The sequence below is a fragment of the Amphiprion ocellaris genome, chromosome 7 (assembly GCF_022539595.1).
Source record: "Amphiprion ocellaris isolate individual 3 ecotype Okinawa chromosome 7, ASM2253959v1, whole genome shotgun sequence".
Lineage (NCBI taxonomy): Eukaryota > Metazoa > Chordata > Actinopteri > Pomacentridae > Amphiprion > Amphiprion ocellaris.
In genome coordinates, this window is record NC_072772.1 from 25,236,374 (window position 1) to 25,264,180 (window position 27,807).

The 27,807-nt window shown below is 41.1% G+C and overlaps 1 protein-coding gene across 7 annotated transcripts; it reads right to left on the reverse strand.

Annotated features, from left to right (window-relative positions):
- Positions 1 to 27,664, reverse strand: LOC111571814 (dehydrogenase/reductase SDR family member 13-like). 7 transcript variants are annotated; one of them, XM_055012283.1, is made up of 8 exons: positions 27,212 to 27,650; positions 25,350 to 25,468; positions 23,777 to 23,900; positions 23,273 to 23,599; positions 22,888 to 23,117; positions 10,621 to 10,774; positions 442 to 564; positions 1 to 290 (listed from the first exon to the last, which is right to left on the reverse strand). In XM_055012283.1, exons 1-6 carry the CDS (start codon positions 27,336 to 27,338, stop codon positions 10,736 to 10,738), a joined length of 966 nt encoding a protein of 321 aa, XP_054868258.1. In that variant the 5' UTR covers positions 27,339 to 27,650; the 3' UTR covers positions 1 to 290; positions 442 to 564; positions 10,621 to 10,735. The 7 variants fall into 7 exon arrangements, with proteins under 7 accessions (XP_054868258.1, XP_054868254.1, XP_054868253.1 ...); XM_055012279.1 differs by lacking the exons at positions 1 to 290; positions 442 to 564 and adding exons at positions 5,565 to 6,065; positions 11,780 to 13,091 and having other exon boundaries at positions 6,768 to 10,774; positions 27,212 to 27,664; XM_055012278.1 differs by lacking the exons at positions 1 to 290; positions 442 to 564 and adding exons at positions 5,565 to 6,065; positions 11,748 to 13,091 and having other exon boundaries at positions 6,768 to 10,774; positions 27,212 to 27,664.
- Between the last annotated feature and the right edge of the window lie 143 nt (positions 27,665 to 27,807).

The following is a 27,807-nucleotide window of genomic DNA, read 5'->3' on the forward strand; positions in this document are numbered from 1 at the left end:
TCTCATCAAAGTCTTTATTCACACACTTATAAATAAAAATTTCAAAAATGCCACACAAAAACAAACCAAAAGTATTTACAAAACAAACAAAAAAAAATGTCCTTGTGCTCATTTGTTAGCCATGAGCTCCACTGCTGCCACCATCCTCTCCATCAGCCCCTTCATGTCTCGCATATTGTCTAGCACAGCAGTGGTCACGGCATTGTCCTGATCCGCTTGCTCAAAGTATTTTTGATCAGCGCGGTCCATGTATTCGATGAGTTCGGCATAGGGACCCCGCTTCCTTTTTCCTGCGTGAAAGCACACAAAAAAGTAATAGTTGTTAGTAATTATTTTCTATATTCATGTAGTAAAAAAAAAATTCATTTGGGAATTTAGGATGGGTCAAAAAACTACATATTGATCATGAGTTGGTGTTTGCATAGTCTGAACAAATCTTACCGGTTCTGGACTGGGTGGACACCGTCGATGCCAAAGAGCTGAGGGACGGGACTGACGCGCTGCAGGATGGGACCGGCGAGCTGCACGTTGTCATCTGGCCCTCCTCATCCAAGAGCGACAATTCTATTAGAAGTGAACAAGAAACATTATTGGTAGCATCCGTATTACAAATCATTTTATTCAGTTTAATTTTATCCAGCATTAATTAATCCTTCATCCATAAAATGTCTGACAGTGTTACCAGAGATACCTGTAACACTTTATACCTGTAATAATTTCCAACAGTGCTAAAGGCCTAGTTTTATTTGAGGCACAACTAAAAACCCACAAAAAACGTGTATAAGAAAAGAATACATTACAAGTCCACATCTGCAAAGCTGAAAAACCACAGAACAATCAGCATTTTACCGTGAAATTATTAAAATGGCAGCACAGCATGTGTATTCTTTACTTAACTGTGTTAATTTGGTCATTTGAATCAGTTTTTCAGACTTGTATTAATGATAGAAAACATAACACATAAATTGGAACTGTAATGAATTTGAATGATTACAATATAGCACAGTAATGTAAGTAAATGGGACATTATGTAACAACGTGGGAGGTTTTGAATACAGGTCGTGTAATGAAATACTGCCGCTGCTTTTCTCAGGTTCCACTTGGGCCTTGTTTCATTGTTTGTTAGCTTTCACATGGCTAACTGGCTAGCAAACAATAGCCAACCTCCGATCACTGATCCTGTGTCCATACTACGTTAGCTGGCGAAACGTTCATAATATTCATGTGGAACTATTGTAGCTGGCATATTCTTAGCGAGTTTACAGCCGATGTTTGAGAAATAAGACCAGTTTCAGGAGCGGGTGTCAGCAAGTCCTGCGGCCTCAACTCCGCGTGGCTGCAGCTGTGGCTGAGTTCAGGGCCCCTGTGCCTTGGTTAGCCGGCCGGTCTCCAAGCACAGAGTCCAGTAACTCAAAATGCAGACTCTTCTTTGGACTTCCGCTGCCACTTCATCCCAGCTCCCTCCTCTGGTCTCTGTACTTTTTTTTTAACTTTTTAAGTTTGCTAAGAAGCTGGTCAAGGCTTCGCTGGTAGCCCTGTGCCTCCATCTCCCGCTGGATTCCCTGGAAGATGGGCTTCGTCCTTGTGGCTCCATCTAACTTTCCCTGAACCTCAGCTGAAGACCACAGTGCCAGGAAGCACTGGGTCTCCTCCTCTGTCCACTGCTTGCTCTTGTTTTCCATTATTCTATAAAACGTTGTCTTCTCAAGACGAGAGTTGCAGCTTCGCCGCTGTTATTTTTTTTAAAATGGCGGTTCTGTGTTTCTGCCGTTGATCGTCGGTCACCGTAACCCCGCCCCCTGCCCGTGACGTGCTCGGCTCTCAACTCTGGCCAACTCTGGCCCAGCAATGAGTTGGTGCCTGAAACAGCCCCAGTTTTTGGAGCCCGGAGCCGCAGCTCCGGTGGTGGAAAGACAAAAAACCGGCACCAGGTCGGGCACCGGCTCCAACTCCGAATGGGCTCCACCCCAATGGAAAGCCCCTAATAGTGGATGTGTATACATCTGATGAATATATTGGAGCCTTTGCTGAGTCTGAGGAGAAGTAGACATCAGTGAGGATATTCTGTGTGTGGGTCTTTTGTTTATTTCTGCATGTGTGTGTGACTGCATTAGATGAGACTTTGAATAAACAACATGAAGTCTTATTTAGAATGAAGGAGGGGTAGATGGGGTTTAACTGTTAGAGGACACATTCTGAATTTGGTGTTTTAGCTGCTGAGGGGGGGATATTATTCTGGTATCTATGTGTGTTTTTTGACTTTGTGCTTTTTCGCATGGGGTTAGTTTGACTTAGAGGTAGCTGAGACTAGATGTTCACTCTGTGATGTCCAGTGTAAACTGGAAGTTGTTGGCAAGTTTAAGAGGAGGAGCCAGGAGTGGTCCATTTTGATGCTGAGAAGTTCTTCTGTGTGTGCAGTGAGGAGCCCCCTCCATTTTTCTTCTCTCCTTGTGTGAGAGAGAAGGAGAAAACACTAGGATGTTATTCGACTAACAATGGATTAGCATACTTATTCCTTCGATTCCTGAGACTGATGATGCATTTTGTGTGGAATTGAGTATGGTTAATGTAGAATCCATGAGAAGAAATCTGTTTGAGCTGGTTAGTAGTTGTCTTTATAGAGACTCTGAAAGGAAAATATTGGTTGGGGAAGATGAAAATGATCTAAATGTTGACAGATGTGTGCAAATTGCAATGAGTTGTTTTTTTGGGTGATGCATAAGATTGATGGTGATCATGAAACATTAAACCGTTGTTTGTTTTTTCTGTGTTTTTCCTGTGATGTATAAGAATTGTGGAGGAGATTGAGTAGATGGAATGCGTCTGAATTCCGATCTCCCAAAGGACAGATGAGAGGACAGCTGACTGTGCTCTACATGAACTGAGGTTGCAGATGACAACATGTGTGGCTCCGGTGTCCAACGTCATCAAGGCTAGTGTGATTTTATCCACAAACTCTTTTTGATGTGTATTTGCTTTACTTATGTACACACACACCCATTTATTTCTGATATCGGTGATACATATTTAGTCTGTTCACATATAGGCCCACAGTGTTTCCTTTAGTTTGGGGTCAATGAAACACATCTGTGTACAGATACAGGGGATGTTTCAATTATTAGAGAGGGAGCTTGACAACAGACTGACCATCTGAGGCATTTAGTTCCTTAATAGATCATTATTGATTTAGAGGATTATTAAACATTCATAGAGAGGTTGATTTGGCTTAAATGCTGTTGAGTGTACAATGTCAAAGATGGACCGTAAAGTTAGAAGAGTGATTACGCCTGTTGATGTAGTCCAAAAGAACAATCTGCTTGTTAAAGGTACTGTAGAGATGTTGCAGAAGTGGAGCAAGCAGTGGCCTGATATCGACCGACCTTGGCCAGTAGAGGGGACTCTCAATCCGGATGTGATAGAAACAATGCAGGTGCTGGTGTCCACCCATAAAGCAGGCCAGAAGAAAGGAAGGAAAGGACAGAGGTGCATGGAGAAGAGACAGATGGAGCTGGGTATTATGAAGTTGTTTGAAAATGAAGGACAAAAGTTGTTGAAGGCTGCGAAGGAAAGGAGAGAGCAGAATGTCAAGAAGGCAAAGAAGCTAGTGGAGAAGGTTGATGCACCTTTCTCACATGTGGCTTCAATGAAGAAGCCCCCACCTAATGAGAAGGAGGTGAAGTTTGCTGCTGTTTATCCTCAGCTCCCAGTGATCAGAAAGGGGGGTGGACTTGCATCAGTGATGATGTTGTTGGAGGATATGATCCAGTAGTTAGATGGATTTTGGCTAAAGCAGAGAGGTGATGAGAAAGTGCAGAGAGGGGGTCTAGGAGAGAAGGAGACTGATGAGAGTGAGGATGGAGACAGTGATGGAGATTCTGAAAATGAGAGACAGTGGGCTTTAAGAGAATTTGAGAGTAGGAAAGGAAAGGTATCAGACAAGATGTGTCCAGTGGTTGTCAGAGGCCAGAATCTGGAATACAAGCCTTGGCAGAATACTGATATGTCAGACATACTTGAGAAGTTGCCGACTCTTCATGATGGGGCATATCCTTGGATTTCGAAGCTAGAGGAGGTTTTGGTGGGAACACAACCTGCCATGGGAGACATTAAGCGACTCTTAGCCAGTCTCCTGGGAGTTCCTGTGATGGACGAGATCCTACAACAAGCGGGTCTTAACAGATATGTGGCAACTGTGGTGAATGATGCAGAACTTTTCGCTGCAAGTAGAGGTAGGATGTGGAGAGCGTTGAGAGATACGTTCCCAACGAACATACATCCTGAATGAAGACATTGCAATGAGAGCATACTACGACACCAGAAGCTGCTGCTGAAGAGCGACAGTTTGATATACTCATGTGTTTTCATATATGTTTACAGGATTGGATGTTGTTTATCATGTATAATCTGTTTTATTATGAGACGTTTACTCTTGCTTACTCCTTCCCTACACAGGGGGATATTTGAATTAGTGACAACACTAGTATGTTTAGTTTTCGGGGTTTCTATAACTCTATGATTGATGTGAACTGTTTATGATAAGGGGTTTCATTTACTTGGATGTTTTCTCCTAGGAGGTGAGTACATTGGGATCTCAGGAGTTCTTTTTTTGATTGCTTAGGGACAGCAATGTTAGGCAGGAGGAGGTCCATCGAAGGGTGCGATGGGTCGACCAGCCTGACTTAGGACAATTTTTGATTTTATTTCTGTGATTCCCAAATGTATTTACTCGTACTTATTTCACATAATCCTTTGAATCTTTTTCTGATTGGCTTGGAGTATCATATGTGTGGTCGCGTAGGGCAGAGGGACCATGAGAGAATTTTCCTGTCTTGATTTTTGATGGATAATTTAGGAAAGATAGCTGCCGGGCAGGTTTTTCGCTTTCACACTCCATAAATTTACTATATTGCTAAGCTTGTGCTGTGATTAGCTCGAACAGAAGAAAATGTCATAAACATTCTGTGTGTGACTCTTATGTACTCAATATTATGATAATTAGCGAGACTAATGTTTCGAAGGGGGGATGTGAAGTATCTGATCTGAGCCCTGATAGTTGTTGACCATCAAGTGAACTTGACTTACAGGTGTTTTTCTGCTCAAGAAACTCTATGCTGTGTTGACTTTGGAGTCCAATGTCTAGCCAGAGCTGACTTGTGGCCCTTAGGGAAATGCAGAGTCGAGGAGCTCCATCTGAGGGGGTCTTGTTTTTGAGTAAGGGTCTTCAAATAACAACCAGATGTTGTAATTCTCTCCTTTACCAGAGGGTATAAAAGCAACCTGATTTCTTTGTTCAAATGATAGATTCATATTGGCTGGGGAAACTCTCCACAGGCAGACCATAGTGTCTGTTCAGATGCTGTCTTTTTTATGTAATAAATTATATTATAAAAGCAACAATGTCAACAGACGTTTTCTTCAACATCTGCACATCCTTGAGGTCTAAGAGAAACTACAACAAAGCCAACAGAAGAAAAACCTCATCTGGTTGTGAAGAAGGAGACTGAATGGATGACATCCTCAGTGAACTACTACTTGTTTAGCTTTCACTTACAGAAGGACAGACCAACTCTTTCAGCTGTTTATTATTCTCTTTCCTAGTATTCACAGGTTCCATTTAACACCTTCAACTTCATCTCTGCTGTTGTAGCACAATGATAATACAGAGTACATGTTGCCATTATTTATAGCAGATATGCTGCATTAAAACATCAACACATACAGTGCAGGAGGTTCATTATTTCCTTTACTGCACATTTAAAAAATACATTATTTAACAATTCTGAACTGTAAAGATGTTTAAACACATATAATAAATGGATGAAATAAATAATATGTTGCTGACAGTGAATTGTAAAAACTGAACAGTCACAAGACAAGTTGTACTATGAAGAGAGGAGCTGAATCTGCAGCATTATTGTTATTACTGGAATGATTAGGACATCAGTGCTACTCTTCCTCACTGTGATAAAGGAGAGAAGACTCTTCAGACAACCACAGCTGGATGTTCATGTTCTCTGTAGTTCTCAGTCCATCAGACCAGATGTTCCCAACGATCCAGGCCAAGGCTGGAAGGAAAAGACACTAACAGTGAGGAGAAGATCTGCAAGGTTCTTTCATTCCAACTGCTGGAACTTTAAATATCAGTGTACACATCAGGATATGAATGGAACACAATAGAGTGTTGTGTTTTTGTTCTATTTTTTAATCTTATGGAAATGTTTGTTTTCCTGGTTGAGGCTAAAGACCATTTTACTGCCTTAGATGGACAATAAAGTTTATTTTATTTTATTCTAATGTATCATTAGCATTAGTATGAGCTCCACAAAGTTATCTGACCATACACTGTTGGAGAGAAAAAAAAAAAAACTCTGAAGCAAAGAACAGAGATATTAACTCATAACTGAACTGAGAGATTAACATTCATCATTAACAGTTCTGTGGAAGAACATTAATATACATTTATTTATATCTGCTGATCATTAAAACAGCAGTTATTGATCCATTATGATTGATCAGCTGTGATCTGCAGGACATTTAGCTACAGCTAACAGTTAACTAGTTTATGACACTGACTAACCTGATTTAGCATCAGCGTTAACACTAAATCAGGAAACGTAACCTCAGATTTACAGAACAATTTTAAAACACGATGTTAGAACATTATATCAGAGGTTACAGTCTGATGTGAACTTACAGTAACTTCACTGCTTTATACGTGATGTTGTCCAGATGTGGAGAAGAGTACAACTAGTTACAAAATGACTTACCTGCAGAGTTTAGCTCGACTTTTGGAGGTTAACGTTGTTAGCCGCAGTGCCAGTAAACAGCAGATCCGGTAAACAAGGGCGGGACAGAGAGTCCTCGGTTCAGTCAGTCTGACCAATCACTGCTCTCTGGCTCCACCCTTGTTGTCGTCACTGGCTCCAAAAATCCAAGATGTCAACCAGGAAGTAGCAAAATTCGGGCTTCATTTTCTCGACAGCCACCCTCAGACACAGTTCTTCTGTGGAACATGAATGTGCTGAGTGAATTCCATTGCAGATTGCTTATACTTGATGATTTCTTGTGTACAATATGACTCTCTGGGGGACTCCTGAGCTCCACCTTCTTTGTCTAAATTTGAATTTCCTAAGTATATAGCAGCAAATACCCCAAATCAAAGCACCAGAAATCCATGGGTGACATCACAGACTGGAGAAGAGGCAAGAGAGACAAATTTGTGAGAAGAAAATAGTTATTATAGCAGTATAATGCAGTTAGTTTAGAGATGAAACATTTTATTATAGTTTTTTAAGACACAGTATCGGGCTGATATAGCTGTAGTAACATGGTATAATAAGATGGTACAATCATAACTTACCAACTTTCCACCAGCACAGCCAAAGCAGAGTGCCAGGAGAACAGTTTACGTATGTATAGTGAGTGTTGACAGCCTGAGCTGCTTATGGGAGGGGTTGGGAAATGGAGAGGAAGGTGTGTATTGTGATTCAAGCAGTCGAACACTCTGCAGCATATCGGTAAACACCGTTAATCACAGGTTAGCAGATGGGAATGTTAATTGCGGCGGAGGAAATAACAAGACCCAGAGGATGCTTCTATTTATTGACACCCCCCGCTGTTGCTGATAAGGGCCGGACGGGTGGTGGCAGTGATGTGTGTGTGTGTGTGTGTAGGTGTGTGTGTGTGTGTCTAGGTCTGTATGTGTGTTCTCACACTAAATAGTAAGGAGTGTCTGGAGGAAAGAGGTGACAGGGAGGGTTAATGTTGTATATGAGTTCACCAAGACTTGCCTTGTTGTTTATGTGCCTCCCACCTATAGCCCATAATTTTATGAGTTCTGATTACAGAACTACTGGGGGACATGTTTTTCTTAAAAATATCAACATTATTCATAAAAACAACATTTTTATGCAATGCAGATGGAACTATATTCGATGTTCCACCTCACTCTTGTAAAAGTCCTCAAAATTTGGATCATTGTCTCATCCACTGTGCTAAACGGGCATGGTGAAGATGAGGGTTAATACTTATTTTCTCAAAACATACAGCAATACATTAATAAAACCACTGACTCACTGAAAATTAGCTTCATGCTATACACTCTATATGCAATACATCAGATGATTTCAAATTACATGGTCCCTGATCAAATAGATAAATCACAAATAAATAAATAAAAATAATGCCAGGTGCAGAGTGAGTTCTGCACTAATTAATTCAATAAAAATTATTCTTCTAGGACAAGTAAGTATACAGCTGGTCTAAAAAGTTTTGCACATTAGTCTCTGACATCATCTTGACATTTTTGACCACTCCTCCATGGAAACTTCCTTCAGTTAAAATGTGCATCTACTGCTTTTCTTAATCCCCCCTACAACATTTCAACGGGATTGCAATGTGGGCTTTGACTAGGTCATTCCATAAACTTCCATTTTTTGTACTGGCCAGTCCTGAACAAATTGGCAGTCATCATTTGTAGACAATTTTCCTCACAGTGAAATGATTTATTTTTAATCATTTAGAGATCTATTAAATCCCCTGCTAGACTAATAGGCAGACACAGCCTTTTGTATGAGGGCTTTAGAAAACTCTTTAGGTGGTATGATTACACCACATACTTAAACAATGAAAACACCAGATCCTGATGTCACAAAGTTCCACCTTTCACTCCTTAGGAAGTTCCCTGATGCTAGTTTCATGGATCTAAAGGTGTAATCAGAATACTTATTTTTTCCATGTGACTCACCTGTTGAACTCAGTTTAGGACTACTTCACATGATACTCATAATTTACTTCACATAACTTGTATAAATGCATTTATTCTATTAACCTGGAAGATTAACTACTGTATGTCAAGTAAGCTTGTGTCCTTCTGCCCACTGAAATATTGGCAGCAAACATGCGGAAAATGTCCATCTATATGGTACTATAATAAAACATAATGAGCAAAAGTCAATGGTGATTTCATCAAGATGTGTTTATTGTCCCTGTACAAAGAACCTGCACACAGCTCCCACAGCATCTGAATCAATCTGCATGGCTCTGTGCATCCAATAGCTGCCTAACTGATGCACTAATCCAGTCACTAAGTACTGCAGTGCTGTGGAGCCAGCCCAAAGCAAACACAGCACACAAGTCATCAATGAGTTGCTTCTCAAACAAGAGAGTGGAGCAGGACTGACAGAACATCCATGAACTATAGATCAAGCAAGAGGTATGCACACTCCTGAGCTACAGACCTTCGGCCTCAAACAACACTGCTTTCGTATCTAATGAGCCTTCAGGATGTGTAGCCACAGCACTTATTGTAGATTTTTGGGGAACTGGGTTTTTTGCTAATGATGGGGCAATGTGAAGACAACTGCATTTGGATAAGTGTAACTTTCTTAACAATTTCACATTAAATTTCTTTCAAAAGACAATAGGTAATTTTTCCACTACAGGAACTTGGCCATTTTAGGGCAGCCCAAAATATTATGTAGGTTCAACTGCAAGAACTTCCACTGAAGAACCTCTTTCTGGGTCATTTTTGAGAGAAATAAGTACCTGATTCAACATAGGTACTTCTGAGTGAAGAAAAGCTGTAATGCTGCACTCTATGCCGAATGGTTAAACCTCCAGGAAACAATGCTAACTGATTAAATTCAGAGTGGACAATAAGCCCTCTCTGTGTCCTTATCCAGTAGCAGTCCAATCCTCTCTAACATCACTGTCGACAGTGTGAAATTCACATTACAGGCTAACATAGCAAACATGACATGGAAACGGAAAAGCTGAAAAGGACGATTATGGGGCCGTTCCTGTAAATATTTGCACCACCTCGCACCTGCCCCGAGTTCTTGCTGTGTAAAGCTGCCTAATGTCATCCTGTACTAGTTATTGAAAAAAGAGAGGTGAAGTTCTTCCAGTGTTAGGATGGAGGACGAGGCCATACAAAACAAATATATGCTTTTTCTGATATGGATCCAAACTAGTTTCCCAAACGTTTAACATTTCAACACTTTTTCACCAACAGGACTCAGGGTTTGCTGGTGATGTGAAAAGTTGCATGAATTTAAATATGTAATATAAGAATGGAAAGGTTCAGCAGTATCGCATTAGACTAGGATGCCTCCTCAGAGTAGTGGATATTAATCAACAATCAGTCCCCTGAATTAATGTTCTTATTTGAGCCTATTTTGCATCTATTTCAGTTGAGTTACTAGTTAAGGATGAGTCATGTTGACTGCTATGGCTAAAATAAAGCGCTGATATGAAATAATTTCCATTTCAAATAGATTTAATGAGTTTATGCTTTGGCATATATGCACGGTTGGTCACGTGTTTATTGTTGATGTTACCTTATAAGTGAAAATGACATTTGAAAAACAGCATATGTGAATGACAATATATTCCATCTTTCATTTTATCTATTTTATACACCAATGCTTTAGCTGAAACTTTATTAGTGTGGGTTTTAAACAGGGCCGTGCACAGGCCTTTGGGGGGCAGGTGCTCAAAGTTAAAAGGGGGCACATGGAGCACATTTGAAACACCATACAGAAACATACCCTACAATATAACTGGCTGAACTGTAGCAACCCATATTCATAAAGAATGTAACGTGGAATCATGACATACCATATCATTGTTGACCCCTCATATCTTTGTTAGGGGGTGGTCTATGTTTGACCTGATGGGGTACATTGAACAGCTTCTGTTGAGGGTGTTGGTGAGGAGGCTGCTGCTGCGGATTTCACTGGAGGTGAGCTGTATTGATCTGAGAGTGCAGACACTAAAAAGAGCATGGGAAAGATAGTAGCTGATTAAACAAGTGTTATGTGATCATGACAAGATGCAAAGATACCGACACCAAAAATGGCTAACTGTGACCTGCCAGACTGCTGATTGTTTGTACGAGACTCCTGCTGAGAGAGGCTGCAGCCAGGCTGACTGTTGGAACTAAATAGAACTAGTTGCTCATTCGTAAACTGAAAGGGGAGCATTAATGGAGGGACCAGAATAAAGGAGGGGTTCAGGTACAGCCTATATCTACAAAGCCATAATTCAAGCTGCGCATTAATTTAGGACACAGGAAGATAAGGTATTAAGCTGAATTTAGATCACCATTAGACACTGGACTGTTTAACTGTGGCTACTCTTCCAGGAGTAGTTGCTTTTAAATTTCATACCTTTTCAAGACATATACTGTATAGACACAAATTTGCTCCATGGTGCTGATTCATAAGCTGCCCTTTATTTTTTGTAGTGCTAATAATAAAGTTAAAAAATTATTAAATGATACAGAAATCATGTATTTAAATGATTTTGTGCTTTTATTCATATTGACTACCACTTTGCGCGAGACAGTAAAGTTATAAAAGTTATATATTTTATATTTATGAATATTAAATAAACATGTTATAAATGAGTACTGATATGTTTAAATGAGCGACTGAGAAAATCACAATTCAAATTCTTCTAATTATTATTGTATTTATACTGCAATAGTCCAAACTTATGTGAATCTGCATGTACATAGTTTTAGTGAAATAACATAACCTATGCCTCATTGCCTCTAGAAACACAGGAAACACACTGCAACTCACTGACAGTAAAATGATACATCTCTCTAATGCACTTTGCCCATGACAAAAGAAACAAGTCTGACATACTCTTTCCCCTCAGCACGTTGTGTGTGTGGTTAACTAGCGGCTATAACTGTTGAGAGGTGTGTGCAGAGTCAGACACACATATAGCATGCTCACTTCACGTCGTCAGTCATCTTGCAAGAACACACCGTGCACAATCGAATCCCACTGCAAAACCTCCTCACCGAACCATCAGTTGTTGATGTCCTCCCTCGGGTTTTCGGTTTGTAGACTAGCAGCGCTAGCGCTGAGCTACAGGCTGTCTGGGCAGCTCAGAGCATTGAGGGAAGTCTATGTAGATCATGTGACCGACCGAGGGTAGATCTGAATTATTATTATTTTTGTTTTATTTTATTTATTATATTGGCCCACAAATAGTTTCACACACGCTTACAAATAAAAAAATTTAATTAAAAAAAACAAAACAAATTTGACAAAAGGGCACTTTGGGCATCAAAGAGCAAAGGGCAGGTGCTCCAGCCCCCTCTGCGCAATTATCTATATACCTCTTAATCCACATTAGGGCTATATAAACAAAACTGAATTGAACTGAATATGTGGTCTAACCTTAAAAAATGTTTTGATTCTGAAATTGTCTTTAACCCGTTTAACACTCACCCCCAAAATACGGATCCATTAAAAAATGAATCAGATAAACAGACCTGCAGTTAACATGCAAATCATTCTGGAAGAAGAAATAAGATGCAAATATCAATACCATAACAACAACACAGGAACAGTAGTTTTAGTAGCATTATGTTATAATGACATATCTATGGGAGAACAAGCCTGTTGAATCACTGCATGCTGTACACCATTTTCACTATCTAAGGAACAAAATGCATCCCAGCTTTTAACCTGTTTAGAAAAATGAAAGGGTGAACATTATGGGGTTGAAGCATTTCATGGTTTTGCACCAGCCCTCTTCTCTGACACATTCTGTCTATATAAAGGCCTGTCTGGTCCTCTGGCAGGACTCTCCAAAGTTTAGGACACAAACTTGTAGTGAGCAGCTATTAGTTCTTTTGCTCTGTGACATTGGACCAGTCTAACTTTTCAGCTTGGTTTCCAATTACTATTCATTATCAATGTTATTTAGATATGTTTTTTCGTGGTTTTAATAATAATTTTTTACTATTTTTTTGGCATATGCAATAAATAATTTATTGTTTAATGTGAATTGTCTTATTATCAGCTTCTCAGTCACCTGTGAAACACTTTAAATTTCATTAACCTCTAAATGTAGAGGCTGCATGGTGGCTCAGTGGTTAGCACTGTTGCCTCACAAAAAATCCTCGGTGCGTGTCCCTGGGCCTGGGACCTTTGTGTGGGTAGTTTGCATGTTCTGCCTGTGTGGGTTTTCACCGGTACTCCAGCTTCGTCCCACAGTGTGGTGTTGTCCGGAACATTGTGTGTGTTGCCACTGGGGGGGGCAGACCATGCATAGATGGTGTCTAAGTACTGCAAGAGAATAGACACAACAGAGGGTTAGAAGAAAGGCAATGTTGTTATAGCCAGCTAATAGAGAGGTTCCGTGATTACTCAAAGCAGCAGTCTTTATTTGCAAAAGAACCCAACACAACATGGTGTCAGAAGTTGGTGTGCCTTGAGGTGATAAAAGTCACCTTTGCAACCAGCTAGTGACTATGAATGACCAAGTACAAGTGACAGCAGTTTCAACAGTGGGGACAGCAGCCGAAGCAGCCACGCCGACAGATCCAGTGATGGCGGCGGCAACATTCACCATCAAACCGCCGGAACCTTTCGACTTTGCAAAACCCCAAGAATGGGATAAGTGGATAAGACGTTTTGAGCGTTTTAGACTGGCAAGTAACCTGAACAGCTCCTCAGATGCAAATCAAGTAAACACATTGGTTTATTGCATGGGAGATGAGGCTGACGATGTGCTAAGAGGGCTCGAGCTAACAAGTGTGCAGCGCCAGCAATACGATGCCTTTAAAACAACTTTTGACAGACATTTTGTCACAAGAAAGAACGTGATTTATGAACAGGCAAAATTCAACAAGGGAGTGCAACAGCCGTCAGAACCAGTGGACTCGTTCATAACAGCACTCTATGCATTGGCAGAAAACTGAGTACGGTGCACTTCATGATGACTTTTTGAGAGATAGGCTCATAGTGGGTCTGAGAGATTCGTCACTGTCAGAAAGAATGCAGCTTGACAAAGATCTTACCCTGGCTAAAGCTATCACTATGGCAAGACAATCTGAAGAAATTAAAAGACAGCAAACTGTTCTAAGATGCGAAGCTAGCACTAGCAAAACAGCTATGGATATGGTTCAATGTCAGAAAAGCCAAGCCGAACAAGTTCAAAAGCAAGGAACAAAAACAGTTCAAGTCCCCAAAGCTTCAGTGGACAAATAAAGACAGTAAGACATGTTACAAGTGTGGCAAAGCACCAGCACATGCAGCAGTACAGTGTCCAGCTAAAAATGCAGAATGCCATAACTGTGGGAAACGTGGACATTTTGGTAGGGTCTGTAGGTCCAACCTGACTGTGAATGAGGTCGCTGACAACGCAGATGGACTTTTTCTGGGTGAAGTGGATTCAGGAGAAGAACCATGGATGGCAGACATAAGAGTGAGAGGAAATAAAGTGACTTTCAAGCTGGATTCTGGAGTGGACGTTACAGCTATTTCTGAACAAACATTTGAGAACTTCAGAAGCAAAAATTAACAGTTGGAGAAGGCACAAAAACCACTCTATGTTCCAGGTGGAACTGCACTACCCGTGTTATGATCTACCACAGAGATTATTACATATGGTGACAGAAGCACAACTGAGAAAATCTATGTAGTCAGAAACCTACGTGTAGCATTACTGAGTAGAACAGCTTCTGTGAGACTGAAACTAATTGCAAGAGTTTATAGCATAGACCAAGAGACAGTGAGAAAAGTGTACCCCAAGTTATGTGATGGACTTGTTCAGAAGCCATACACAATAAAACTGAAACCCGATGCCAAGTCCTTTTCACTGAAGGTGCCAAGGCGTGTGCCACTGCTGCTCATGGGCAAAGTCAAAGAAGAGCTGGAGAGGATGGAAAAGTTGGGAGTCATTAGTCATGTGGAAGAGCCAACAGATTGGTGCTGTGGCATGGTTGTAGCTCCCAAAAAGGACAAAGAAAAGGTGCATATCTGTGTGGACATGACTCCTTTAAATGAGTCGGTGTGTCGTGAAAGATACATCCTCCCCTCTGTGGAGCAAACATTAGGCATGCTCACAGGTGCTCAGTATTTTTCAAAGCTTGACGCAAATATGGGCTTTTGGCAAATACCACTGTCCAAAGAGTCGGCCCTCCTCACCACTTTCATTACGCCATTTGGCAGATACCACTTCAACCGTTTGCCATTTGGTATTTCCAGTGCACCTGAACATTTGCAAAACATGATGGTGACGGAGGTTACAGCGGGTCTTGAGGGAGTCGTCTGTCACATGGACGATATCCTGGTCTGGGGATCCACCAAGGAGCAGCATGACAAGAGACTGCATGCCGTCCTGGAGCGGGAAGAGAAAGCTGGCGTTACATTAAACATGTCAAAAAGTGAGTTTGGCAAAAGGGAAGTCAAATTCCTTGGATTTATTGTCTCTGCAGGAGGAATGAGTCCTGATCCTGACAAAATCCAAGCTGTGCAGGACATGAAAGAGTCAAGCAACATGAGTGAGCTCAGGAGCTTTCTCGGTATGGTGAATCAACTTGGAAAGTTTATCCTGAACCTTTCAGAAAAGGACAAACCATTGAGAGACCTGCTTTCAACCAAGAACATGTGGTACTGGGGGCACAACCAACAAAAAGCATTTCACAATCTCAAACAAGAACTGTCCTCTGCTCCTGTACTACAGCTCTACGACCCAAACAAACCACAGAAAATCTCTGCAGACACCTCTTCATTCGGGCTGAGGGCGGTCATGCTACAGAAAGAGGGAGATGTGTGGTCACCAGTTGCTTATGCTTCCGATCATTGACACCTACAGAGCAGCGCTACGCACAGCTGGAAAAAGAAGCGCTGGCTCTCAACTGGGCGTGTGAGAGGTTTAATGACTTTATTTTTGGCCTGCACTTTGAACTTGAAACTGACCACAAGCCACTAGTGACTCTACTGGGAGGACAAGCTTTGGACAGAGATTTAGATGTGCCTAATGAGGTACTCATACACAGTAAAGCACATCCCTGGCAAAAGTCTCACCACAGCTGACACACTGTCATGCTTACCGCTCACAAACACCGTTATTCGCGCAGACAGAGATCTTATGGAGGACACTAACATTTATGTTGAGTCTGTGCTAGAGGGTCTCCCTGCTCGCAGTAAATACCTGGCAGATCTTCAAGAGCAGCTGCAGTCCGACAGCGTCTGCTCTCAAGTCATGAAGCACTGCGCAGAAGGCTGGCCGGATCGTAACCAGCTACAGGGGGCGGTGAAGCCCTACTGGTCTGAGAGAGCCTTTAATGCCAACAGATCTACCAGAAAGGCCATGGCAGAAGTTGGGAGCTGATTTGTTTACTCTGAAAGATAAAAACTCTCTGTTACTAGTAGACTACTTCTCTGGGTATACAGAGATTGCCCAGCTCAGCCCAACTCGCTCTGCCAATGTCATTGTGCATTTAAAGTCAATTTGCACGTCACCGAACACCAGAGATACTGATCACAGACGACGGCCCACAGTTTGCATGTCAGGAAATGGAAGACTTTGCAAATGAATACTGTTTTGAACATGTGACCAGTAGTCCCAGGTACCCTCAAAGCAACGGCGAGGTGGAGAGAGCTATCCAAACAGTCAAAAACCTCCTTAAGAAAGCCAGTGATCCATACAAAGCTCTATTGGCTTACAGGACCACAGTGTTGGCAAATGGCTACAGCCCAGCACAGCTTCTCATGGGGCGTAGACTCCGTACTACCCTGCCAATGCTTCCAGACACTTTGCAGCCATGTGTACCGAATCTGCAGCAAATGCGTCACGTAGAGAAGGAGAGAAGGATGAGACAAATAGAATGTTTCAACAAAAGACACCGAACGAGAAATCTGGACAAAATGTTACCCGTACACTCAGTTTGGATTAAGGGTGCAAAAGCACAGGGCGCAGTGACATCTGTCCACACAACTCCACGGTCCTGTGTCATCAGTGGACCACAAGGGACAATCAGAAGGAACCGCAGCCATCTTGTGCCTATACCCATACCAGAGACTCAGACTGAACCACAACTGACTCAGCCTAATGAAAAGAACGCTCCAACAGAGACTGTTTCTGAGCCAAAAACACAACAAACACCGGGTGTTGTCCGTACTAGGTCTGGTAGAGAGGTGATAAAACCAAAAAGGCTAAATCTGTAAAAGTTATCCATTGATATTTTTGATATGCTGAGTTTTAGGATGCTTTTGCATAAAAATGTTACATAATTCATGGAATGATTGTATAAAAAGAAAAACAAGAATATTATGGGATTGTTAAAATGCAAATGAGCTGTGTTTGCCCTGGTGTGGTTGGGTGACCAATGTGAGCTGAGACAGTTTGATGTTCCGAACGTATTTTGAGTGTTTACAGCTAAGAAGGCTTCAGTAAGGGGGATGTGGTGTTGTCCGGAACATTGTGTGTGTTGCCACTGGGAGGGCAGACCATGCATAGATGGTGTCTGAGTACTGCAAGAGAATAGACACAACAGAGGGTTAGAAGAAAGGCAATGTTGTTGTAGCCAGCTAATAAAGAGGTTCCGTGATTACTCAAAGCAGCAGTCTTTATTTTCAAAAAACCCAACACAACACACAGTCCAAAAACATGCTGAGGTTAATTGATTATTCTAAATTGTCTGTAGGTGTGAATGTGAGTGTGATTGTTTGTCTCTACATGTAGCCCTGTGATAGACTGGTGACCTGTCCAGGTGTCCCCTGCCTTCACTGTAAGTCAGCTGGGATAGACTCCAGCCCCCCACAACCCAACAGAGGATAAAGTGGTGTATAGATAATGGATGGATGGATGGATGAATGATAGTATAGTATAAGTGGTAAATTAACTGTTCTTTTACTCACTGTAAGAGAACTGCCATGCAATTGTTTGTTCTAGTTTATAAAAGATTTCCAACTCAACTTCATCACCATAGAGATGAATGGAACTGTTTGCAGTACAAACAGCACTGAAACAATAACATTTTAAAAATGTAAAGGCAACATGTCTTTCCACAATACCACTGAGTTTGCTATCTAGAGTTCTCATGCAGGCTATTTCAATGTTAAACTTTGCATTCATGTGTTTGGGCTGGAGTTGAACTTCTTGACTTCAAGCCAGAAAGTTTTAGCTAGACCAGGTGAGATGAAACTGTAACTTAATAAAGAAGACTGTCATTAAAACTGCAACTGAAGTTTATGAGGTCATTTGAGCAGGCAGCAGAGACAGTGGAGGTGGTGAGGGTGAAGGCAGGGGACAGAGTGATGGTTGAAGGCAGGAGGAGATAGGAATCGATTGTGGAAGTGTATTCCTCCCCACCAACGCTGAGGTTAAAGGAGAAGCATGCGCAGAGGAATGTCCTGCTGAGTAATTACAAGAGCACCTCTTTTAACACACACAACTAACCTGGCTTTCATGCCTACCTGCGTTAATAATCAGTGTTCATAATGAACAGAATCCATAGGTCTGCTGGGTTAAGGTCCTCAACAACCTTGCTCCAAGCAACAACAGCCAAGGAGCTGCATGAGGAGACATGGTGGTGTGTTTGTGCGGCTGTGTCACGCTACTGCCCCCTTGTGGACACACTGTACAGTGACAGGTTCATGTGTGCATGCATTTGTAGCCAGCATCAAGTAAATGGATTTTTGTGTCCAAAAACGACAAAATGATAGTCAAATGGCTTCCAGTATTGAGGGAAATTTATATTTAAATTTATTTTTGATTATTACTACTTTACAGAAACAATTTCTTTTAATTCACACATTACAACCATCTGTGTTTAGACATGATTTGCCAGGAGAGGATTGGGCTCTGCATAGGGTCTATTTCTATCATATAAAATACATACTTACAATTTTACCTAATATTCTAACAGCAAGACAGAATGTCACTATGCACCATGAGGCACACTGAATGTGCTACTTATGTGACTTTTTAAATAGATGCATTACTACAGAAATGTCTTTGTACCCAGTGTGGGCAGCCATACTGATGACAGCTACAAAGAAGTGTCAATGACATGTTTTATGTATGTTGCACGGTAGAATGCAAAATTTTACTATTTGTTTGGCTTTTGTCTGAATTGTGGATGATACACAGACTCGGAGTCGTTTTTCATTGCTACACAGTCAATACCTAGTTATACATCAATCAGCCACAATGTTACAACCACTGACAGGTTAAATCAAAAGCATTGTTCATCTTTCTACAATGCAATGTACTGCTGTTAAACCTTGGGTCCTGGCATTCATATGCATGTTACTGTGACACATACCACCCACCTAAACACTGATGGAGGCCAACACCCCTTTCGTAGCAACATAAATCCCCAATAGCAGGGCCCTTCCCCAACAGGTTATTGCGCCCTGCCACACCATAAAAGTTGCTCAGGAATGGCTTCAAGAATACAACAATGAGCCCAAGGTGTGGACCTGGACTCCAAACTGCACAGATCCCAATCCGATTGAGCATTTTTGAGATGTACTGTAAGAAGCCTAATCCACGGAGGTTGTACCTCGCAACCCACAGGACCAAGATCTGCTGCCAATGAATCTGGCCTCAACTTTGAATCAGTCAGCAAAGTCATCTAGTCCTGGGTGTATCACCTAAAAATATTCAACAATTTGACAAGTTTTATGTTCTATAGCTTGCAGAAGTTGTCCTACATTCAGAATGCTGATACTTTTACTTAAACTTGAAAAACAGATCACACCGTGCCACTTTTAGCAACCCGTGTGTTTAAGATTGTTTTTATTGAATACTTTTAAGGCTCTTCACAGCCAGGCTCCAGACTGCATTTCAGACTTACTATCCCCCTATCAACCTGTGCACAGCCCTGTGTCTAATTTAAGACTAGAGAGGACCTGGTCTTTTTTTGTCAGGGCACCTAAACTGTGCAGCGTTTTGCCTGATGAGTCTGCCACACCAGGAGTGTTTGGGTTTCTTTAAGTGCCCCATTCATGTTCAGGGTTGAGCTCAGTTGACTGTGGAGGGATGTCGATGACTGCTAGCACTCCTTAGTCTTCTTTGATCTAAAAATAGTTCTTTTACTTTGCGGTGTAGTTGGGCTCATTCCTACTGCAGTATGCATACTTCTCTACAAAGATGAAAACCAGACAGTGGAGCATGTTCCTGAAGAATGCAGCATTACTTCTTGGTCTGGGTGAAGTTGATTCAATGCAAACAATTAACTCCAGAGTAGACAAAATTAGGTCAAATGTCTGACTTTCTTTTAGACCTAAAAAGTGATTTAGAGGTGCTTCTCAGCCTCTAAGATCTCTCTCTAGGTCAGCCCTCTTTTCACAGGAATTTTGCTGATTAGTATTTTGATGTTTATTTGTTTAACTCTGAATCGAGAAGTTACTTTTCTGTCAATAAAGATTTATCACTATTCAATTCAAGTTTGAATTGCTGAGATTAACAGACAATTCCCAGGTAATTTATCGATTCCTGCAAGGTCATTCTGATAGTTAGGGTTGGTTTACCATTTGGTGAGCTGGTATTTTGAGTGACACATTTTTCATGTGTGAAATTTCTGACTGAAACCAACCAGGGTTAAACAATGTTCCTAGATGAGCTGCAATGATAAAATCAGGCACATGCAAACCTGTAGAAAACTGCCGAACAGTTAAATTGGACAGAAACACAACTGTTTAGATACAGATCACTAATAATGATTCCAGCGTGGCCAAACTTTATTAGCAAAGATTCAACACAATTAACATTTCTCAATTATTAGGAACATCTCCAACCATGGAGAAGCAGACAAGCTCATTAAGGACACTTTGCAATGGTGGTCTAAAGCTACACAAAATTCATGGTCCAACATGTACCTCAAGGAGTCACAGTTTTTTGGTACAGTGCTTAAAATAATATTTTAAAAACTGAAAGCTAAGAATCTAAACTGAGGAAGACTCCTCTTGAAGTCAATATAATGTACTGAGTGGTTTGGGACAAATACACATACGACTACAGTCCTCATTTCTAATGACAAACATAACACTGTGGTGTAAACATTTCCATAGAAGGAACATGACATGAGACATATGACAAGCGAGAGGACAAATTTCAATGCCCTACTGTTGTGAAGTTCACTACTAAACATAAGCCCTTCAACAAATACGCCAATAGGCGAAATCATTCCCACCACTCAGATAAAGTGAATGATGTTGGTTATCTAATGAACTCAGTGCTTGGTGTGGGACATATTAGACAGGAAGTGAACACCTCATTCTTACAGCCAATGTCTTGGATGTGAAAGAAATGGGCAACTAGCAATGAGCTACTTTGACAAGGGTCAAAGAGGGCCAAATAGTTATGGCAAGATGACTGAGTAAGAGCATTTCCAGGATGACCTAGCTTGTGGGGGTGCTCCTGGTCAGCAGTGGTGATTGTCTACCAATAGTGATCCGAGGATGGACTGCGGTGCCTGCAAACAACAACTTCAAGGACTTACAGAATCTGCTGCTAACTTGGTACCAGATACCACAGGTCACCTTCAGAAGTCCGGCCTTAGCAAATCAGAGCTGCCAAACTGAGTGTTACTGCAGCATATTAGGTAGGTGGTTCTAATGTTTTGTCTCATCTGTGGATATTAAGTAACAATGACTGGGGAAAGAGCACTACATCTCATTGCACAGGACTCTGGAATGACTTCACAAATATGGCTGGTCTGAAACTATTTTGCATTTTCTTTCCCTGGATTAACATTGGTACCTTTATTCAGTAGATGAAATCAGGCCAAGCTGGAATTTGTAACTGACAGTAGGAAAGTTTGAAGAACATTCCCTCATAAAGTTCATTAAGAAAATGTGGTTTAATAACAAGCGCAATCGTGAAATCTCTCTGTGGAAGTCTGCCATTTGATAAAGTCAGCACAATTATAAGGCAAGGAAACTAAAGAAAAAACTTTAAAAGTAGCAGCTATCCAATTATTAGCCTGATTAATTACTGGATATGGTATTTGCAACTTTAATATTTACCCATATCATTATTTTTTTTAAGCAATTCCTAATCTTCTTTTCCTTTCAGGTTTTCCCTTCAGTGGTCCCCACAGCGAATCATCTCCTTCCATCTAACCATATCGTCTGCATTCTCTTCTCTCACACTGACTATCGTCATCTCCTCTTTCACTTCATCCATAAACCTCGCCGGCCTTCCTTTTAACCAATTCCTAATAAAGAGTGGAATTTAAAAACATGCCACTTTTAATGGAGAAGCTGCTCTCTATCTGTCTCTAGTCTGTGATCTCAAGCAAAGCGATGCCCACAGCACTGTCTGACTGGTAACACATCACATCTAAGAGCCAATCAACACTGAAGTATACATGCTGAAAAGTGCCCTTTTAAATAAATCTGTTTTCAAACAAAGTTTTCTGTTAGAGTTTGTGTTTGTAGTTCCGTATGCAGACCTATCTCCACAGCACTGTGTCAATGCAGGAGAATAGACTGGCTGCACCTCAACATCATTTTACCAGAGGGATTAGATTGTATTTCTTTAAACTAATCATTATCATCTTGGGCAGTGTAAAGGGGGAACTGTTTTGGTGGCAGATTAACCAAAACAATCACAGACTCGCCCTACTGCACAATCCAAATCCTTAATAAACTTTGCCATTTTCAGCCTGTTGGTTGCTGTACAGAGGCTGTTACTGTTGCTTCCTGCAGTGAAGAAGATTTTGAAATTGGTAACACACAGATAGGAAAAGGAGAGAAGAAATAAATGTGAAATGCACAAAGGAAATAACAGGCTTAGACTCAAAGTTTTATAACCAGTGAGTTATGTTATTTTAAATTTTCACCGCAAAGATTAGAATTTTTCTGCAAATGTAAGTTCCAAATATCATCATCTGTCTCCCTGACTAATAATAATCAGTACTGGCCCTGACAAAACCACATTGGTCACTCCTCTACCTCTTGAACTTATGAAAGCACAAAAAAAAATCAGCCCTTACAGAAGCAGAGACCAACAATCCACCAATAAGACATTGAAAGACCAGAGGCCTGTGAGTATTCATACAGTCTGAGAGTTTCTGGATTAGAATTCAGCCTCTTAAGAGAAGTTAGTTAACCTTTCACTCACTTCCCACAGCTTCTTTGCCAAGGCATCATCTCGTCCCTTGGCTCCCACTTGTTGGAGCACACAGTTCGAGTAGTAGCGCCCACTGAGAGGCTCGATGCCCTCCTGCAGGGCACAGTGTAGAGTCGTCTGGGCCCCTCCTTCAGGATCCAGAAAGAAGAGCTTGGCAAAGGGCATCATAAGGAGCTGCAGCCATAGACTCAAATTTCGACACAGGTCTGTGTAGATTACTCCTGACAAGAACAAAAATGATTCAAACACGTGCAAAGGTTGTATATAGGTAGTCCCACACATTGTTTTGACATGGTATAGGTTTTTGGCAGCCACACTTGGGCCATACTACCGCTGATGTTTCAAGACAGCAAAAGTAGTAGCAGTAGGCACTGACCTGGGTGTAGGGTGTAGCAGGTGACTTTGGTGCCCTGCAGCCTGTTGGCCAGCTCCCTGGTGAAGAGCACGTTACACAGTTTACTGTGACAGTAGGCCTGAAATTTGTGCCAGGTAAACTGACCTGGCACTAAATCCTTTTTGGAAGCCAGGAGAGGAAAGTCGATGTTTCCAAAGCGGTACAGGAGTCCAGTCACTGTGACCACTCGACTGGGACCACACTGCTGCAGCCGCTCCAGGAGGAGGTTGGTGAGCAGGAAGTGGCCCAGGTGATTTACCCCAAAGGCCATGCTGAAGCCTTCCTCGGTACGCCCTGGACCCATCACACCTGAAACACAGTGTGGTTCAATACCTTTGTGGAACACTGTAATTACTTAAATCTCACAAAACTTATTCTGTGTCATTTAACTGTACTTTTTCCATTTTGTTTTTATAGAAAAATGGTATCTGAAAACTGAAATACACGTTATGGAAAGGGGCACTCCATTCCGTGTTAACATTTCACCTGCATTGTTGATGAGGATGTCCAGTCTGGGTTCAGTCTTCAGGAATGTTTTAGCAAAACTGCGAACAGATTTCAGGCTTGCCAGATCCAGCTGCATGAACACCACTTGGCTGTTCCCACTCTCCTGTAGGACATTACTACCAGGTAAGTCTAGCTGCAGTACAAACATCTGGCAGGACTGAACAATATTCAAAAATACATTTCAAAATCACAAAAACATTTGCCCAACTGTTTGATGACAGTTGCATCATCGAAAGTGTTTTTATTTGTTTCTTAGTTTTCTTACATGTGTAATTACATCTATATGCATCTCTGAGAGTATACTGTGGAAAAAAAGTAGTCTTTATGTTTAAAAAAATGGACACATGACTTAAGGCACAGCAAAACAGGCTGTCTTGATGTAAACTTGCTCTCATCTGGCTGCTTTACCATAGAGGCCTGATTGATGGGTGCTGCTACTGTGGCAGGTTCTAAACCCTGTGGTGAGTCCTGGCCTCACCATAACTTCATCATGGTCTACAAAGAGACCTTGGAGCAGTGAGAATTGTGGGAACTTTAAATACCACACACAGGTGTGTGTCTTTCCAAATTATGTCCAAGCTAATCGAGTTTTTAGGTGGAATGCAGTCAGTAAGGGGAGATCTCAAAAATGGGTACATCTAATCACAGCACTGCTTTTTCAAGCGAGAGCTTCAGCTTTTGATTATTGATAAATTTACACAAATTCCTAAAAACAAGCTTTAACTTTGTGATTCTGGGTTAGAGTGTAGACTGATAGAGAAAAATGCTATTTTTATTCAGAAGGGTTTCTACAGCCTTCAACAAGTAAAGTTGAAAGTGTTTTAAGACCACTGTGAATACAAGCTGAGATCTATTCCACATCATACTGGCACAAACTAGTACGGTAGGAGCTCACAATGCAGACTGGTGATCCTGACGTGAAAACAGAACGGTGCTGACTGATGGCAAGTGTTTGCCTTTTTTTTTTTTTTTTTTTACAGCAACTTTAGAGTTTTCTGATGTTCCATTCAACTCTATTGCCTTTATGCCTAAAGTGGCTAGTTTGTGGGCTTTCCTGCAAACGGTGAAGAGGGCTTCAAATTCATTAATTTTTAGCCAGCTTTGACCAAGAACTAAATATACTGTTGTCAAGAATGTGCTTCATAAACTCAAACTTACCCATATTAAATTAAATAAAACATCAACAGAAACAATTTTATCTAATAATGTAGGGAAACATCTGGGAAATGTCACCAAAGTAACTACACCAGCCGTCAGTCTCTCATGGTCCAGGTTTCAACATCTGCTTCAGAACTCTATTGCATCTCCACAAACATAATCCTCATAGTTAGCTCTGCACACAATGGTGTTTTTATAACAAATGCAGCAGTAATATCCCACCTCTTAACCTGCATGTAATGGACTTAGCATGACAGCAACCTCTGCTCTTGTTGCTGTTAAGAAAAGTAGAGACTAAATGTCCTGACAGGCCAATGTATGTGCAACCTGAATTCTCAGTGCTCTTAATGATTAGTGGTAAAACACTGTGTGCCTGATTTGCAACAGTCCTCACTCTGCGGATGTCAAAAGCAGCAGCCTCAGCTCTCTCCTTGCTGCGGCAGGCCAGGATCACCCTGGCTCCTCTCTTTGCCAGATCCAGGGCTGTGGCCTTGCCGATGCCAGTGTTGCTACCTGTGCAAGCAAACAAGTCACACACGAAACTTAACTAAAAAGGTTAAATATTTTTCATCAGACATTGTTTAAAGTGAAATGTGTGTGTGTGTGTGTCTGTGTGTGTGTGTGTATATATATATGTATATATATATATATATATATATATATATATATATATATATATATATATATATATATATATATATATATATATTCTAGAATCAGCACACATAAACTGATATATTTCAAGCCTTCATTTGTTTTAAATTCAATAATAATGACTTAGAGCAAAATCAATCTAAAAAAAATAATTAGAATATTTCAAAAGATTCGATTTCTGCAGCAGTGCAGTGTGCATGAAGACAATCAGTCGGTACCACTGCTGAGGTGTAATGGATGCCCAGTTTGCCTTGATAGCTGCCTTCAGCTCTGTATTTTTGACTGGTTCATCCTAGTCGTCTTTTGACAACACGTCACAGATTTTCTATGGAGTTCAAATCTGGTGAGTCTGCTGGCCAATCTAGAACTGTAATGCCATGATCCATGGACCATTTCTGAGTGGTCTTGGCAGTGCTGGGAGACGCCAGGTCCTGCTGGAAGACAAAATCTGCATTTCCAGAAACTTGTGCTCCACAATCTGCTGGTAGATGCTGTAATGATTTTGAACTTGATTATACAAAGTGGACCAACAACAGATGATCTGGCACCTAAATCATCACTTATTGTGTTTAGTGTTTTTTCTTCTTTTTTGTAAAACACTAGATTTTACAATTCGTGGACAAGAACAATAATGATATTTTAACATTAAATATATAATTTTCATTAAAGAGCTTGCACATCTGGCAGATTAACCATTACAGAAACACACACATATTGACCTTTTCCACCATATTCTAATCATATGAGATGCACTTGTGTTGGTCAGATCCCTGGCAGATGATTGTTGCTGATAAAAACATGGCCTGTAAAACCGTGATTGTAGATACACTATCAACAGATCATTGCCCTTGTTGTAATTTTGATATAGAGACAGTACAAACAATACATTTATCTTAAAGTCAGTTTTTAAAATACATATTGTTCTGCATTACAGTAAAACATTCAGGGAGGTTTAATGGGTGCACACAACTCTTAACAAATAGCCTAGTAACAACAAAAACACACACATATGGTGATGTAAATTCAACAAAACCCTTCAATACTGAAATTCAAAATAAACTATGTCTTGCCTATGAATGAACTTTGTCCAGTTAAATACTCTGCTGTATTTCTTCTCCTGGGCCATTTGGAGTGATCACCCTATTAACAAAGACACTAACTGTACCTGTGCTAGTTCAGTTAAACGGCCCTTTAAAGCTATTTCAACCTATGAGGTTATAATGTAGGACACAGAGCAGATAAAATAATGCAGAGACTTAAACAGAATTTCTCCCAAGAACCAGAAACAGTTTTGGCCAACACCTTCGAGCAGCCAAGTGTTTCACTGAGAAGCAGAGGTAAAAATATATTTCATCATTCACTGCATGGAGTATTTATCATCCACATGGTTAGAAGAGTCTTTGAGAATTCTGGAGATTCTAGGTGAGGTGTTACAGATGTCATATTTTTCCTTTAAAATCCAAAACCCAATAGTTCACTGTGGACCTGAGTGTATGCTTGGATGTGAGGGACACAAAGTGGCTCTGAAGTTACACAATCAGTACACACTAAGCTACATCCCACGTTAGCATGAGCTGATAGCCAAGGCTAGCCGCTAGTTACCTGTGACAATGGCGGTCTTCCCCTGTAGCTTTACAGAACTCAAACATTTCGCTCCTCTGAACACACTGTAGTAAACTATGACATAGAAGGAAACAGCTCCTGCTACGAGCACCAGCAGCACCGACATGTTCCCTGTTCAGAGCACCGGACTAACCGGGACAGTCAAGTACGCTACAATTACCGCATCAGTCCCGTCAAGACTTCCAAAATAAACTCTATGAGCGAAAATAAACTTTATGAGCGAAACTAGTGTGCTCTTATTGTTTCTTTAGCATGACTGTACTGACATTATTTGAATAAAACAAAACAGGTAGTTTATCAATGACAATTTGTCTTAGAGCAGCTCCGAGAGCTTTGAGCAACTTCCGGTAGAGCTCCTCGCTTTAGCTCTACCATACTTGTGTTTCACGAGTACGCGAGGACGCAAGTACGGACAATTACGCATATTGAGAAACGGCCCAAGTACCGTTCCCATTCAAAGAACGCATCTGACCGAAAACGGAAGTAATACCCGTTACTTGTGTATGCTTGTGTGGACTTGGGGCGGACAAATAACCCATAATGCATGTCGCGCCGACCAGCGAGAAAGGCCGAGA

Bases quoted from the DNA above. Each gene is read 5' to 3' on its own strand.
- LOC111571814 (XM_055012279.1), bottom strand. From the start codon at position 27,338: ATGTCGGTGCTGCTGGTGCTCGTAGCAGGAGCTGTTTCCTTCTATGTC. The intron at 23,600-23,776 runs GTGAAATGTTAA...ACTGTGTTTCAG, and splicing joins CATCCTCATCAACAATGCAG to GTGTGATGGGTCCAGGGCGT. The intron at 13,092-22,887 runs GTGAGTGAAAGG...ATTCTCTTGCAG, and splicing joins TGGCAAAGAAGCTGTGGGAA to TACTTAGACACCATCTATGC.